At 41.7% G+C, this 17,240-nt stretch overlaps 1 protein-coding gene across 8 annotated transcripts in view; it reads left to right on the top strand.

Annotated features, from left to right (window-relative positions):
* Positions 1–17,240, top strand: part of lrrcc1 (leucine rich repeat and coiled-coil centrosomal protein 1) — a 147,901-nt gene that overhangs the window by 13,302 nt on the left and 117,359 nt on the right. For 7 of the 8 annotated variants that reach the window (XR_011352452.1, XR_011352451.1, XM_069922028.1 and 4 more), the window contains exons 4-7: positions 119–184; positions 2,882–3,049; positions 4,192–4,361; positions 11,173–11,394. Coding sequence is in view for 6 of the 8 variants with exons in the window: in XM_069922028.1 (XP_069778129.1) it covers positions 119–184; positions 2,882–3,049; positions 4,192–4,361; positions 11,173–11,394 (626 nt within the window). In the remaining 2 variants the exon portion in view is untranslated. The remainder of the gene's footprint in view (positions 1–118; positions 185–2,881; positions 3,050–4,191; positions 4,362–11,172; positions 11,395–17,240) is intronic. The other variant, XM_069922029.1, reaches the window with a different exon arrangement.

Below are 17,240 nucleotides of genomic sequence, written 5' to 3'. Positions count from 1 at the left end.
AAAGAATAGCATTTCATGTGGATGTTTTATTTCCTGAAGATAGTTATGCACTGCATAATGCATAATGTTTAAAAATATTATTTGAATTAATGTTTGAAAAATATTATTATGTCTTTAGGACTTAATGGACTTGTCAACTTAACTCGATTGAATTTATCATACAATCGCATTACAGACCTAAGTGGTAAGGAAAGATTCTCTTGCAGTGTCAAACTCGATTATCTGATCTTATTTAATATTGATTGACAAACATTGATATTGTGCCTGGGGTTTCACTGAAAGTTCATTTGAATTGTGTTGATCCTATTTTTTTTGTCATCTACAATTTTGTTTTCCTGCCCAACCTGAAAGATTCTTAGAAATGTAGAAGATCAACCATTAATATTTTTTTTCATTTGTCCTCCTCAAGTTTATTTTAATTTAAAATGTAACAATTACTTGAAATTGATGCATTTGAGACAAGGATTGAAAATGTAGTTTAAATCTTAAATTGATTTCATTGCTGTGCAAAGATTTAATTTAACTTAATATAGCTTACTCTAAAGTGAGAACATGTTTTCTGTTTCCTGATGTTATATTATTCTCTCAACCAATATTACTTTCCTTTTCTTCCCCAAAGCTTTATTTTCTGTTCTTTTATCCTTGGAACCTTGTTTAAAGGGATGGGCAGACCCCAACATTCTATACTCATTTATCCAGGTAGCTGCAAAATCAGACAACTAATGATGATCACTTATCATTTCTATGAATATCAATTACATAAATCATTATGTGTCAACTGCAGTAACATATGCAGTAGTATGGTGAACCAACTTTATTTAGTTGAGACTGGATTAGCATTTCCTCTCTAGGTTTTCGAAACAATGAGGCGTCAAATCTGTATTGTCCAAGCACTGTTGTGATATTTTCCTTCTCCCTTTCGTCCCTCCTTCTTGATCCCCTTTAAAACAATGCAACTCTGAAACACTGAGCCGCCTGTCCTGTCCCTTCTACTACCAAATCTCACTTATCGCCACAGTCATAATTCCCTGTACTGATCCATGCTCAAGTTCATCCTCTTGCATTGAAATAGACCAACTTAGAACATTGTTTCCACCATGCACAATCTTTCTGTTTTTATCTTTGTATGCAAGCTGAACAGTATCTTTTTCACAACCACTCTGCTATTTGCTCTGGTTTTCATTCCACTGCAACTCTGGTATAAACACCTCGGAACAGCAAACTTTACCTTAAAGATATTGGTCCCCTTCCAGTTCAGATGTAAACCGTCCTGCCATTACAAATCTAACCTTCCTTGAAAGAGAGCCCAATAATCTAAGAATGTGAAACTTTCCCTCCTGCACCATATCCTTAGCCATGTATTAAGCTATATTATCCTCCTATTTCTGGCCTCACTAGCATGTGGCACAGGTTGAAATCCTGGGATCATAACCCTGAAGGTTTTTTTCCTTTAACTTGGCACCTAATTTCCTAATTCGCTTTGCAAAACCGCGTCACTCTTTCTACGCACGTCATTGGTCCTGATGTACTATGGTATCAAGCCGCTTACTCTCTTGCTTTAGAATACTGTGGAGTCTATCAGAGACGTCCTTGATTCTGGTACCTGGAGTAACGTATCATCCAGAGTTTTGATCTTGTCCATAGAACCTCTTATCTGTTATCCTTTTTATTGAACCCCCTGGAGCTCGTTCTTCTCCCACCCCCCACTTCCCTTCTGAGCCAAAGAGTCAGACTCCATGCCAAATACCTGACCACTGTGACTTTTCACTGGTCAGTCATCCCCTCAAAGTATCCAAAATAGTATTCCTGTTATTGATGGAATGGCCACAGGATTCCTCCTGCTGGTCACCCAACTACCTGCCTCCCTGTAACTCCTGTATATCGCCCTGTTAGCCTCTCAAATAATCCAGCATTCATCCAGCTTCAGTTCCTTAATGTAAGGAGCTGTAGTTGAGTACACTTCTTACAGATGAAGTCATCAAGGGCACTGGTAGCTTCACTGATTTCCCACATCGTACCAGATGACCATACTGTACCCTGACTGCCATTCCCACTGCTCACTGTGTGGAAATATTAAAAAGACCTTACCTTGTACCTTCTTACTGAGCCTCCTTTTTTCTTCTGCCAACACCTGCTACTTCTTCCGCCTTCTTCACGCCAAAGCCTCTTAAGTCCCAGTCTTACATTGGCCCACTTCTACAATGGTCCTTCCACTTGAGCTTCGCGTTTTATTGGCTGCTGCTCAACCTCTCCTGAGATCTCACACACTCACTGAGTCTCGGCTCCTGCACTCTAAATTTATAACAAACTTAAACCAAGCTTCAGGTACTTGATTTCTGTAATAGCTGCTTTTATGGGATATATTTGAATTTAAGAAATTATTCAGCAAGATGGTGATTAAAATATAACGTAATTTGGTGGACTATCACGGTTGTTTTCTCACAGGTCAACTAGTTTATTGTTGAAAATCCTTCAACTCGCAGAGTTTTCTTCCTTTGTCCCCAATTGTTGGAGGATGACTGTTTACGTTTTTCCTGAAAATGTTCTTTCTGACATCCAAGAAGCTATCATCTAGGAATAGTTATTTTCTTTATCTCTAATTGATGGTTGGTAAATTGTAAACTGTCAGTGGAATCTATCCAAGTATGCAAATAGATTGTAAAATAATTGTGTACAATGAAAGTGAGGTGGGTTTGGAACAGTTGTATCATGATGCCATTAAAGCACATATCTTATTTAAAAATGAATCAGCTGTTTGAGCATGTAGAAAAGTATAGAATTAAAGGAAAGCATGAAAAAATGACTCAAACAGGAAGAAATGCACATGCAAATAGATTTTCTTTACAGTAACATTTCAATTTTTTTCTTATAATTTTTACAGGCTTCTTACATCTCCATGGTATTGGTCACAAATTGAGTCTTTTAGATCTTCATAGTAATTGCATCAGTAACTTGCAACATTTGCTGCAATGCCTGGTAGGCCTGTGCTTTTTAATGGATCTGACTCTTGCAAAAGGTGGAAAAGACAATCCAGTGTGTCAAACAGCAGGTATTATGTTCTTAACAATGTCGAGTTCTGTTAACGTGCTAGAGATGCACAACAAAAATATTACTGCACATTCTCTCTTGTTTTTATTTTACAAGTTTTACTCAATATGACAAGGATTCTGACTCCTGAGCTTAATTTAGAGGTATACTTAGTTTATTGTGTGAAAAAGAATAAACAAATATTTTTTAAAATATGGAACAATACAAGACCTTTTTATGTGATGACAGTTATAATGTTTTCTGTTGATATTATGGATACTGCAGTTGGAGGTATTTTAATAATATTTTAATCAATAAACTTATTCTTTTGCATAAAATGGGTTACTTGACAGTTTCTTTTTCTAATCTCTTATGAACAATCTGATGTGCAAAAGTATTTCTTTCGAACTTATTCAATATTCTGATTGCAAATTTTATTCAAAAAAACAATGTTTTACACAAATGATATTTAAATGATCTTGTTACGATTTTAGAAGAAACATTGAAAAACATTTATCAGTGTCCTGGAACCTGCTTTAAACCCTTTCTTTGGTTATAATGAAATATAAATGCACATTTTTTAAAATATAAGCTTGGACATTTTAAAAGTGCCAATTGTTTTGTTAACAATATTGATTAGTTAGTACTTCCAAGCTGCACATTTAAAATCGTGACTCATCTACATGCAAAGCTGGTAAATAGCATTTGAATTAAAGGAGCACAAGGGATCAAGAAAAACTTGTTCATGTGCTCTAACCTGTATATGTTCTGTGCAAGTTTTATGGTTTTTGGTGGTACATCAGTTTTAAAATATTTGTATGAATTTGCAAAACAAATGATGGGGTCTTACAATTTTTGGACATTATAATCCATTTCCAATTTCTCTGGCAGCTGTGATATACGAGCTTTCACTTTGATTGAATAAAACTATCATTTAATACATGTAGCAACAAGAGATACTTTAAGAGAGACAGATTGTACTCTGAGCATTTTTAAAATGAGCAATTTACTCTCGATGTGAAACAAAAAAAATACTTGAAACTGAAGCCTAAAAAGTCCAGGCAGTTGATTCACTTGGGCATTATTTTAGACTGTTACACATGCTGCAAAAGGAATTTGTATAATAACTCATTTTTAGTTTGAAAATTTCTCAAATCTTTTCAGGTTACAGGGAAATAATGCTTCGGTCTCTAAAGCAATTGACTGCATTAGATGGAATAAAGAGGTCTGGTGAATCTATCCATGCAAATGAAGGAGCTACCTTGGATACACCTGGTTTGGAAGACTACATAGAGTATTTGATAACATCAGACTCGAGCTTAAATGTGGAAAAGGTTTGTTTTTGCTTACGCTCTCTTGTTCAGAGGCGTGCACACTACACCATCATTGCTTTTGCTTTTGGATTGTGGAAGGCTAAGTGATGAAATCAAAGCAACTTAGTAGTGCTGTAGGCAGTGTAGAGCAGCCATTCTCAACGAGTCCACAGACTAAAATAAAATATTTTTTTTTTGTTTTTATGTAGCCAGTTGTAGAGAAGAATGGAAGAAATTGACTAAACTTGACTGCTTCACAGGGAAGAGGGCCCATAAACGTTGAGCAGACTCCAAAGGGGACCCTAGCCAAAAAAAAAATTGAGAACAGTTGGAGTAGAGCATCATCAAAGGGCATAACAATATATAGATTAGTTATGCATATGTGCAATTAACTGGCAAATAGAGCTCAATCCAAGAAAGTGCGGTGTTGAACTTTAGGAGGATGTGTAAGAGGAAAATATCCAGTTAACGACAGGATCCCTATTAGCATTGAGGGATTTGAGGGTTTGTCCATTATTTGATGCAAGTGGATACGTTAGTAAAGAAGACTTGACAGTCTTGCCTTCGTTAGTTGGGTCATTGAGTACAAGAGTAGAGAAGTCATGTTGCAGCTATACAAAACATTGATTAGGCTTCACTTGGGCTGTTATGTGCAGTTCTGGCCACTCCATTACAGGAAGAATGTGGAGACTTTGGAAAGGTCACAGAAGTGATTTATCAGAATGCTGCTGTGGTGTAACACTATTGGTGGGACATCGAGGAGGTTGATGATGTCAGGGGGCGGGATTTCCGCATCTTGGAGAGAGAGGCTCAGGACTAGCAGGGAAATGCCTGTGCATGTAGATATTCACTAAGTGTATGGTAAAATAAAGCAAGCTACGAATGCGACTTCAGGCTCAAGGTCATTTTTATAACGAGCGTGTCTGAACCCATCACGATATGGTGTTAGAAGTGGAGCTTTGAGCCACAGGGAGAAGGACAGACTGAAAGAGTAAAAGTGAAAGAGACAAGCTAAGATGGACGATGGGCCTGAACATGTGGAGTCGCCCCGACTGGGAGTGGCAGCTCTTCCAACGGCGACTTTCAGAATAAAACTTCCAGAACCCTTTGACTTCTCAAAGCCACAGGAATGAGAGAAGTGGATAAGAAGATTCAACTGCTCCAGATTGGCAAGTAATTTAAATAATTCCTCTGAAGCTAACCAGGTGAATATGCTGGTATACTGCATGGGGGACGAGGCTGATGATGTGCTACGGGGCCTAGACTTAATGGGTGTGCAGTGGCTGCAGTAAGGAGAGGGTTCGATTATTATTTTGTGCCTAAGAAGAACGCAATTTATGAACGGGTGAAATTTAACGAGAGAGGGCAGCAGGCTGTAGAAACAGTAGACGTGTTCATTACAGCCTTGTCTGCACTGGCAGAGAATTGAATGTGGGGATCTGCACGACGAACTTTAACGTGACAGTCTAGTAATGGGTCTAAGATTCGTCACTATCGGAGAGGATGCAACTCGACAAAGACCTCACCCTCATGAAAACAGTCACAATAGTTAAACAGTCCAAGGTGATAAAAAAGCAGTAAACTATCTTGCGAGAAATGTCTGCAAGTAAACTAGCAGTAGAAGCAGTGCAACTTAAGAGAGGAAGCCAGCAGGTTTAAAGGAAAAGGGCAGACGTCAGGACAGCAAAAAGTTAAAACAATGACACAGAACAAAGTCGAGTGGAAGACATGCCCCAAGTCCGGAAAAGTACCATTCTGCCCAGCATTTCAATGCCCAGGCAGGAGTGCAGAATTCCACAACTGCAGCAAACAAGGACACTAAAGAAAAGTCTAGGTCAACCCACATTATGAATGAGGTAGCGGAGGACATGGACAAATTGGTCCTCGGAGAAATAGCATCAGGCGAGGAGCCCTGGATGGCCGACATTAACATAGGAGGCAGCAAAATGACCTTCAAAATCGACAAAGGGGCCGATGTTACAGCCATTCCCAAGCAGTTGTTCAAAAGAATTATACCCAGAGACGGAAAGCTAGGAAAAGCACAGAAGCCATTGTGTGGTCTGGGGGAAGTGAAATTAATGGTTCTGAGACCGGCAAAAGAAATGCTCTCATACAGAGAGAGGAGCACCACAGAAGAAGTGTACTTGGTGAGAGACTTACAAGAGGCACTGTTGAGCAGACCAGTTTTGGTGAGACACCAGTTAGTGGCCAGATTGGACACCCTAGACCAGGAGACGGTCAGGAAGGCATACCCCAAACTTTGCAATGGACTCGGGCTAGTACAGAAACCGTACGTCATTAAACTCAAGCCTGATGTGAAACCATTTTCACTGAAAGTACCTCAAAGGATCCCATTACGGTTCATGGGCAAAGTGAAGAGAGAGCTTGAAAGAATGGAGAAGCTTGGAGTTATCAGCTGCATAGAGGAACCTATCGGATTGAGCTGCGGCATGGTGGCAACACCAAAAAAAGAACAAAGAAGATGTTCACATTTGTGTGGACTTGACACCGTTGAATGGATCAGTGTGCAGAGAAAAGTTTATACTTCAGTGGATCATACCCTAGGCATGCTCACAATATTTTACCAAGTTGGATGTGAACATAGGATTTTGACAAATTCCTTTGTCCAAACAATCAGCTCTCTACACAACAATTAACAAGCCATTCAGGCGTTACTATTTCAACCACCTACCCTTTGGTATCTCCTCTGCCCCTGAACACTTCTAGAACAGAATGGTGATGGAGGTTACCGCAGGCCTGGAAGAAGTTATCTGCTACATGGACGATATCCTCATTTGGAGAACCACGAAGGACCAACACGATGCGAGGGTCCATGCAGTCCTAGAACAAGCAGAAAAAGCAGGGATCACTCTCAACAATGTGAAATATGAGTTTGGAAGGAGGCAGATAAAATTTCTGGGGTCCATCATCTCAGCAGATGGCATAAGAACAGACCCAGACAAGACAAGAGCTGTGCAGGACGTGAAGTAGCCAACAAACATTAGCGAGGTCAGAGGTTTCCTTGGTATAGTGAACCAACTAGGGAAGATCATACCAAACCTGGCTGAAAAGGACAGTACTGAGAGACCTGTTTTCCAAGAAAACCAATGGAGCTGGGGACATGAGCAACAGAGGACATTTAGTAACCGCAAGCGAGAGCTATCATCCACACCGGTACTTCAGTTATATGATCCAAATAGACAACTGAGAATATCAGCTGATGGTTCATCATATGGACTGGGATCAGTGTTACTACAGAAGGATGGAGACAATTGGGCACCAGTTGCTTATGCTTCCAGATCGCTAACATAAACAGAGCAACAGTACACACAGCTGAAAAAGAGGCATTGGCACGGACTTGGGCTTGCGAGAGATTCAACGATTTTATTTTGGGACTACAGTTCGAATTGGAGATGGACCACAAACCACTTGTGAGTCTGCTTGGTGGACAAGTGCTGGATTTGCTGCCACCACAAATACAGAGGTTCAGGAGCTGATGAGATACTCATACATGATCTCACACACATCTGGGAAGAATCTCACAACTGCGGATACACTCTCTTGCTTCCCTCAACCAGACAGAATCACGTGCTTACAAAGACCTCATAGAGGACACCAATATCTACGTCGAGACGGTGATGTAAAACCACCCAACAAACGAGAATTCTTGATAGGAGCAACTATGCTCTGACAGTGTGTGTCCAAATTCATAAAAATAGCACAACTCAGCCTGACACAAACTACCAATGTAATTGTTCATTTAAAATTGATGTTTGCACAGCATGGCATTCCAGAGATTTTAGTAAACAACAACGGTCCAAAATTCTCTGGACAAAACATGAAACATGTTAGGTAGGCATTTCCTGGTCAATACTGGCACCGATAAGCATCCTACCCTCCCCCACCCCCACCACCCTCGGAAGGCCTTGACACCCGTAACGTCAAGCAGGGCCCAGCACTGAAAGAAGCTCTTCCATTCGGACTTTTAGGACCCACACCATTCCCCTTCGATTTGGCAACAGGTGTTTTACATGGACCTTCACCTCGCAGCAATGGTGCAACTGCTCCTGTGGGCCGACTTCCTTTGAGCCCACTGCTTCATTGTTGTCCTCGAGGGATGGCGCTTGGTGCATGCCAGAGCATTTTAGACTCTGCCATTGGGGGAAGCCTTGCTACCTGTCCCCTACCTGGACTCTATAACACTCTTAGACAATGAAATCGCCTGCATCCCAGTGGAGTTCCTCTCGATAGTGATACCATAGTTCTTCGCAGCTGAGTCAAAGCACAGGGTAAGACACCTGTTATGGGGTATATTATATATAAATATGTTTTTAAAAGAGATAGATTGTGTGGGTTTATTGTGTAGGTCACTTCACAAACAGAGTAACACTTCACAAAAGACATCTCATTTAAAATGCAAGAGCTATGCATAAGTAGATATTTCATGTCCACAGTGACTTTACAAGAAACTTTGAAGAATGCCTCTGGAGGCTTCACAAGTAGGTGCTAATTGACCTGATGTTGTGGAGTAAATGGACTATTGTCTTTAAAGCAACAGATACCCAGGGAGAAACTGATTCCAGTGCCAGCAATCTGGCTAGTTGTAGTTTGCTGTTCTAAGAGGGGCCATGTGGTTTTTGCAAGTAGAGAGAGAGAAAAGACCAAACAGGATTTTCTCTTCGTGTGAGAGAGAGAGTGTTCTACAGTGGTTTTTGAGGCTGCGACATGGCAAGTTGGCAGGCTGGTTGAAAAGCCCATTTTGAAGATAGGTTGTGAGTTCTGAGTTCAGCCTGTTGAAAACCCTTGTAGTCCTTACAAGAGGGAATGGCTGGCTAGAGTGTGTCTCCTGAAATAAGGGAAACAAGAGGAACTCTGTGGTGACCTGGAAGTGGAGGTTATCATTTGGAAAACCCATGATGGGGCATGTTTCTTCGGCAAGACACTGAAGTTGCTGGTAAGAGGAAATCAGTTTGTGTGTGTCCAACGAGCAACAAATTTCTCTCTCTGAAACCATCAAGAAATCTTCCTGAGAGGTAACCATTTAACTTTAAGCACCAGAGCCTGGTGAAATTTCATAAATGTCAAATTCTGTGCACAGTATAAGAATTGCCTGATGATGGTGAACTTGGAGAAGTGAGAAGTGAATGATTGGACTGTGAGAAAAAGAAATTTTCTGAACATATACACATTATATACATGTGCACTTAGAATTAGAAGGGGGTTAAGTTAGTAGTAATAAGTTAAAGTTTGATCCTGTTTTTATGTTTAAAGAAAATTAAAAGAAACTTTTGTTTAAGTAACCATTTGTCTTGGTGAATTTCTATTACTGCTGGGTTTTGGGATCCTCTGGACTTGTAACACACCACATACTGACCAAGGGGCCCCCAACTGCATGCCAGGGCATGCTGACTCCCACTTGAAAACATCAGCCTAGCAAGGAAAATGGGGATTGTGAGGTGCTCCGACAGTCCCTGGACCTCCCCCCTCCACAGTGTCCAAATCATCAGGGGGTTGGAGACCATGCGGTGACTACTGCTGCCTCAATGAGGTCACCACATTTGACAGATATCCCGTAACCCACATCCAAGACTTGGTTGCCAAACTGCATGGGGCACAGGTCTTCTTCAAGGTGGACCTCATCTGGGGGTACCACCAAATCCAAGTTCACCCCCAGGACATCTACAAGACTGCAATCATAACCCCTTTTAGCTTGTTTGAATTCCTCCACATGCCCTTTGTCTAAAGAATGCAGCACAACCTTTTCAGCGGCTGATGGACAAAATGGGCCAGGACCATCTATTTGGACGATTTCTTCATTGCCAGCCACAACCTGGGACAACTATTCACCTGCTTGAGTGAGTTTAGGTTGACCATCAATCCTGTGAAGTGCCAAATGAGTTTGGACACTATCAACTTCCTGGGGCACTGGATAAGCAGACACAGGGCTACACCCCTCCCCAAGAAGGTTGATGTGGTCCAGTATTTCACTAAGCCATACACAGTAAGAGGACTGAAGGAACTCGCCAGTATGATAAACTTTTTCCGCAGGTTCATACCAGTAGTGGCATGCATCATGCGCCCCCTCTTTGCGCTGATGGTGGGCAAGTCAAAAGATATTACTTGGGACAAGGGGTCTTCCAGGGCGTTCCAGAACGCCAAAGACTCACTGGCCAATGCCACCCTCCTGGTCCACCCCAAACTGAAGGCACTTACTGCCTTGACAGGCAACGCCTCCAGCAAAGCTGTAGGGGGCATGCTGGAACAATTATTGAGGGCCAGTGACAACCCCTGGCCGCCTTCAGCAGGAACCTCTGGCCCCCCAGAGCTTAAATACAGTGCTTTCGACCGAGAGCTGTTGGTGCTATTACTTTTTGGAAGGCCTGCAATTCAAGGTCTTCACTGATCACAATCTGCAGACCTTCGCCTTCATAAAGTATTGGATTTGTGCAGGAAGGGTACCACAAGATATCGCACATATAACCATATAACCGTTTACAGCACGGAAACAGGCCATGTCGGCCCTTCAAGTCCGTACCAGTTCACTTGAACAACTCCACTAGCTCCTCCGAAAACTCCTGAGGAAGTAGAGGCTTTCTTCATGATGCCATTGATATTCAAGAGAAACTGCAACTTCATTCTGATATTTTATAAATGCTTTAAGATTAATATATACAATTTAATTTTTGAAATTTATTGAAATATTTAATGTTGAAATACTGGTGAAAGTTCCCTGGGCTTTTAAATTTGATATTATAACTTTAAGTAGTTGTTGTATTATATTGAATTGTTTAATGTTTCATTTTTGTTTTCCTCCACATACCTAAAATAAAAGCAGACCATGATGGGGGTCCCTGTGATCACTCCACGGATTGATGAGGTACTGGCACATTATCGGCATCGTGTGGGAATATCTGATCCTGCTGGACAAGCATCTGCCACAGAAAGTAGTTCCTTGCCAGATATGGGGCATAGAATGGCTGGCAACACACTTGAAGTATTCAATGAAATGAGAATAAAGAACCTGGAAAAACAAATTTCTCAATTGTTGCAGCAGGTAAATAGAAAGAACTTTCTACAGGAATTGAGAAAATGTTATAGGTTTCATGGAGCAGTGGGTGGCCTGACATGTTTTACTCCGAATGCTTGCTTTATTAACATTTTCTGTACACAATTATAACTGTATTGTAAGTTGAGGTATAGTACAGCATGTATTAGGTACCTAACATTTTATCCGGGATCGTTGGGGCTGGATACCTGCCGTTGTTTGGAATCATTTTAATTTTGGTCCCTTTAAACCCCCCACCCCCGAGTCATACTGCTATCTCTCCCTCCCTCAACCGCTTGAATTGTGCTGCCGTCTCTCCCCCCTCGCCTGAGATGCTGCAATGTCTCCCCTCTCGCCTGCCCAAGTTGTGTTGCCATCTCTCCCCCTGCTCAAGTCGTGCTGTTGTCTCTCCCCCTGCTCGAGTCGTGCTGTCGTCTCTCCCCCTGCTCGAGTCGTGCTGTCGTCTCTCCCCCTGCTCGAGTCGTCCTGTCGTCTCTCCCCCTGCTCGAGTCGTGCTGTCGTCTCTCCCCCTGCTCGAGTCGTGCTGTCGTCTCTCCCCCTGCTCGAGTCATGCTGTCGTCTCTCTCCCTGCTCAATTTGTGCTGTCGTCTCTCCCCCCTGCCTGCACAAGTCATAATGCAGTCTCCCCCTTGCCCGCACAAGTCACGAGGCAGTCTCCCCCTCACCCGTGTCGCGGTGCCGTCTCCCCTTCACCCGCGTCGCGCTGCCATCTCCCTCTCGCCCGCGATGTGCTGCCATCTCCCTCTCGCCCGCAATGCGCTGCCGTCTCCCTCTCGCCCGCAATGCGCTGCCGTCTCCCTCTCGCCCGCGACGCGTTGCTGTCTCCCTCTCGCCCGCGTCATGCTGCCGTCTCCCTCTCGCCCGCGTCGTGCTGCCGTCTCCCTCTCGCCCGCGTCGTGCTGCCGTCTCCCTCTCGCCCGCGTCGTGCTGCCGTCTCCCCCTCACCTGCGTCGCGTTGCCATTTTTATATCTCTCCTCCCCCTGCCCCATTCTGTACCAGCGTCAGCAGAACGGTCCCCTTTTTGATTTCCCTGAGCTGGTGCTGGTATAGTGGATTCAACTGTTGGATTATGAGTACCGACGATGGCCATTGAGTCACTGTCGGGCCGACTGAAAGCGCCGTGTTGAATTCGGAGGCACTTATAAAGTAGCGGAATCCAATGGGATACACGGGAGTTGAGCGAGGATCGTGTCAGATCATGCTTGATGCCAAATCCCATCTTTGATGAGTAGATGTCAATTACTGAAAAGTGCCAGTTTTTGGAGTCTGCTGGTATTCGGAATTTATCCAGAATTCTGGATCCAGGTTAGGCACCTGTATACACATTTTCTTTTTATATTAGACTTTAAAGTGTACATATTAATCTTAACTTTTTTTTTAGGCAGCATTCTTATTGATTAACAGTAAGTGCTCAAATTATTTTGAAATATTGACTACAATTTAGCCAGAAAATAGGTTGTATCTTTTTTGGGCAAAACTTTCCTGTTACTGTGTTTCTTCTTTTTTTAGCCTTTCTACCTTTGAGCATTTGGCTACTAATTAGCCATTCCTTTATCAAATAGTAATAACATTTAAAATGAAACCTCAAATTGTAAATTCCCAGCTGGAATGATTTCCACTTGTTTGATAAGCCCCTGCTCTAATTATTTTCCGATTCTTCATAAATATGAACTAATCTAGTGCAGATAGATCAACACTCCTCAAAGATTGTGCCTCCCATTGAACAAGTTTCAAGTAATCTACAGAATGTTTGGAAGACTTCAACCTATGTTATCTCCACTCTAAATGTGTCTGAAACTTGTACATAGCCGACACATGCATTCATGCACATTTAGTGGCTTTACTCCAAGACTCTTGACTTGTTAACTTTATTTTGGGAGAGAATGAACTTTTCATTAAATATTTGTGAGATAAAGGACATCTGCTACCTATTAATCAGAAACCACTTTTCAGTCAAGACAAATATCAATCATGAAAATCACAACTGCTTACAATATGTCACTCAACATTTAATATTTTGAGGAAAAGTGTTTGAAATCCAGAACCTTAAACCTGGCAGTGTCTACAGGCAGGTTTGATCCCCACTGTCCTTGATGCTTCAGAGGTGTGGATGACTGACAACAGCCATAGAGTACTAGAGATGCAGTACCAAGGGTGGCTCTTTTTAGTTCTCCATATCTATTTTGTAGAAGTAAAACAATGCCAGTGTTTTTCTACAAAAAAATTGAGATTTAATGCACACTTGAAAATCTCCTAACATAAGAAATTGTGTAAACACCAAGGGCTTATGCACATGCTACTGTCCCCTAAAATCTTTACTGCTGTGTTTTTGAAAAGCTTTCAGCCATCTCCCTTGGGCAGGGCATATTTCTCACGTATGTTACTCAAAATAACTAAAATGGACAATGTACGCCAACTTCTGTCTTCCAAGAAATTACCAGCTTTAAGGATATTCTCAAGGCCTCGGAGAGGGGTGGGTGGGGGGAAAAGTATAACATCTTTGCTCACTCATGGGACTTGCTGGTCGATAATGATGGAAATGGAGCATTGAGTATTCAATTCTTTTGGAAGACCTGTATAGATGAGCTGGCCAATTGGATTAAAACTTGAATTAGTAGAAGGAGTGGTTGTGGAAGGTTGCTTTTCTGATTTGAAGCCTGTGGCAAGAGGTGAGCCTCAGGGGCTGATGCTAAGTCCACTGTTATTGTTATCTGTGTGAACAATTTAGATGACAATGTACCATATTTGATGGCATATAAGACCCATAGGCATATAAGACCCATCCCCCCCCCATTTCAGCAGGGAATATTAAGAATATTTTAATGTATTTATGGGTAAGCAAAATGTTTTTAATTCAGTTCTCACTTACTTTGCTGTGTGGCTTCTCCTTGGCAGGTCACCCTGCTCCAGAGCATGGATATTGGTGAATGGGTTCCTCCTGCATCTCTTGCGCTGCTGGCAGGGGCCGGAGTGGTCGGTCTTCTTATTGGGGAAATGAGCAGTGGTTGCTCCGGAAAGCTTGGCCTCGCGCTGCTGGTGGGAGCTGCTGTGGTTGGCTTTCTCATCGGGGGAAGTGAGCGGCGGCAGCTCCAGAGGGCACGCTCTTGCGCTTCTGATTGGTGCCACCATGGTCTGCCTTTTCACCGGGGGGGGAGTGAGCAACAGTGGCGGCACCAGAAAGAATGGTGATGCGCTGCAGGTGCAGGCCGTTGTGGTTGGATTTCTCACTGGGATAAGTGGGCAGCAGCGGCTCCAGAAAACACGGGCCACCCGAGGGAGGTTGCCCCATGAAGGTACGGGCCCGCTTCTTGGACAGCCACAGTTGGGCGAGTATTCAGCGATCAGCTCAGCAGCCATTGTGGAAATGCCGAGTGAACAGCGAGGTATCCCTCCCTCCCTGATACAATGGCCAGGTAGCAATAACGGGTGGACAGCGGGGGATCACTTCCTCCCTGATACTGAGCCACCCAGTGACGATGCTCACTGACGGCGTTACTCACCATTATCACCCTAATTTCAACTTCACATACAAGACCCGGAGTATATTTTTGAGCCAATGTTTTGGAAAAATGTGGGTCTTGTATGCCATCAAGTATGGTAGTTAACATCATTAGTAAAATTGGAGATGTCACCATAATTGGATGGATGCTGAAAAACAATACTCATGTTTATGACAGGATCTAGATAAGTTAGGAAAGTGAACTAAGAAATGGCAAATGGAATATAGCTCTAACAAGTGTTAGATGCTGCACTTAGGCAAGTCAAATTAGTGTAGGACTTTCATACTAAATAGTAGAACCCTGATGAACATTGTACAAGAGAGAGACCCTGAAAGCATGCAAATACACAAAAGTGCTAGAGAAACTCAGCAGGTCCTGCAGCATCTATAGGAACCAAAGCTGCATCGTGGCCCTGAGCCCTTTTGCAAGGTATGAACAAAAGCAAAAAGCAGGCAGGTGCCTGAATAAAATGGTGGGGGGGGGGGGGGAGGGAGGAGCACAGTCCAACAGCCAAGAGGCCATAGTTGGACATGAACAGGAGGGCATGAGAGAAAACTTGCGATTGATTGGGGAAGGGGGTAGCTCTCTGAATACAGAGCTAGAGGAAAGGAGACACAGAGATAGGGAAAGAGATGGCGGGGGAGGGCTATTGGAAACCAGAGAAGTTGATGTTTTTTCACAAAAGTTCATTCAACAAAACACAAACATGTACACAGAGCTACATCCGAACATACTATTTACATTGTTGGAAATTCATGATATGTGGTTGAGAAGGCAATGTTAATGCAGTGTGACTGAACAGGCAGGCTGGTGACTTCTAAAACAGTGGTAAAACAACACCATAGGGAAGAAAATATATTTCTAGTTTTATCTTTAATAGCAGTTACAATACTCTGATAGAATTTTAGAATCTAATCCTGAACTGCAGGTATCAGATATTTTGTTCTGTACCATTTCAAAGAGACAATTAGAAGGAAAGCATCCATTTGAGACTTGTGCTTGCTTGAAGCAATAAAGCCACACACTCATCCAAAGATAAGTACACCTGCAAGACCCTGTGCCCATTTACCTTGATGAAAGACAGAAGTATAGTTTAATTTTAATTTTTTTAAATTTTTCACGCTATGAACCATATTAACCAAAATACACACAAACATTTCCCTCTTGAATATACACAGTGTCATTTTCTCCCCTTTTTCCCACTCTCTTCCCTCCCTCCTTCCCACCCCCCTCCAAACCCATTAAACATTCAACATATACAATACAATAAGTCCATTAAACAATGTCATCACACAATGGAAATAAACAAGAAAATTGTGTCATCTACTTTTACACACTGGCTCAGTTCATTTCATCGTCTTCTCATTCTATCATTTTAGGGGGTGGAGGTCCACGGTAGGCACTCTCTGTTGTGTTCCATGTATGGTTCCCAAATTTGTTCGAATAATGTGACTTTATTTTTTTAAATTATATGTTATTTTTTCCAATGGAATACATTTATTCATTTCTATGTACCATTGTTGTACTCTCAGGCTCTCTTCTGATTTCCAGGTTGACATTATAAATTTATTTGCTACAGCTAAGGCTATCATAATAAATCTTTTTTGTGCTTCATCCAGTTTCAAGCCTAATTCTTTACTTCTTGTATTACTTAGAAGAAAGATCTCTGGATTTTTTTGGTATGTTGCTTTTTGTGATTTTATTTAATACCTGATTTAGATCTTCCCAAAACTTTTCCACTTTCTCACATGCCCAAATTGCATGTACTGTTGTTCCCATTTCTTTCTTACAGCAAAAACATCTATCTGATACTGTTGGGTCCCATTTATTTAACTTTTGGGGTGTGATATATAACCTGTGTAACCAATTATATTGTATCATGCGTAACCTCATGTTTATTGTATTTCTCATAGTTCCAGAGCATAGCTTTTCCCATATTTCATTTTTTATCTTTATGTTTAAATCTTGTTCCCACTTTTGTTTTAGTTTACAGCTTATTTCATCATTTTCTTTTTCTTGCAGCTTGATGTACATGTTTGTTATAAATCTTTTAATTATCATTGTGTCTGTAATCACATATTCAAAGCTGCTTCCTTCTGGTAACCTCAGCCTGCTTTCCAATTTGTCCTTTAAATAGGTTTTCAGTTGGTGGTATGCAAACATTGTACTGTGAGTTATTCCATATTTGTACTTCATTTGTTCAAATGATAATAAATAATTTCCCAAAAAACATTTTTCTATTCTTTTGATCCCTTTTCTCTCCCATTCTCTAAAGGAAAGGTTATCTATTGTGAAAGGGATTAGTTGATTTTGCTTCAATAATAATTTTTCTA

Source organism: Narcine bancroftii, chromosome 2, assembly GCF_036971445.1.
Source record: "Narcine bancroftii isolate sNarBan1 chromosome 2, sNarBan1.hap1, whole genome shotgun sequence".
Taxonomy (NCBI): domain Eukaryota; kingdom Metazoa; phylum Chordata; class Chondrichthyes; order Torpediniformes; family Narcinidae; genus Narcine; species Narcine bancroftii.
Note: the sequence above shows the minus strand (reverse complement) of the source record. Positions and strands in the feature narration are given on the sequence as shown.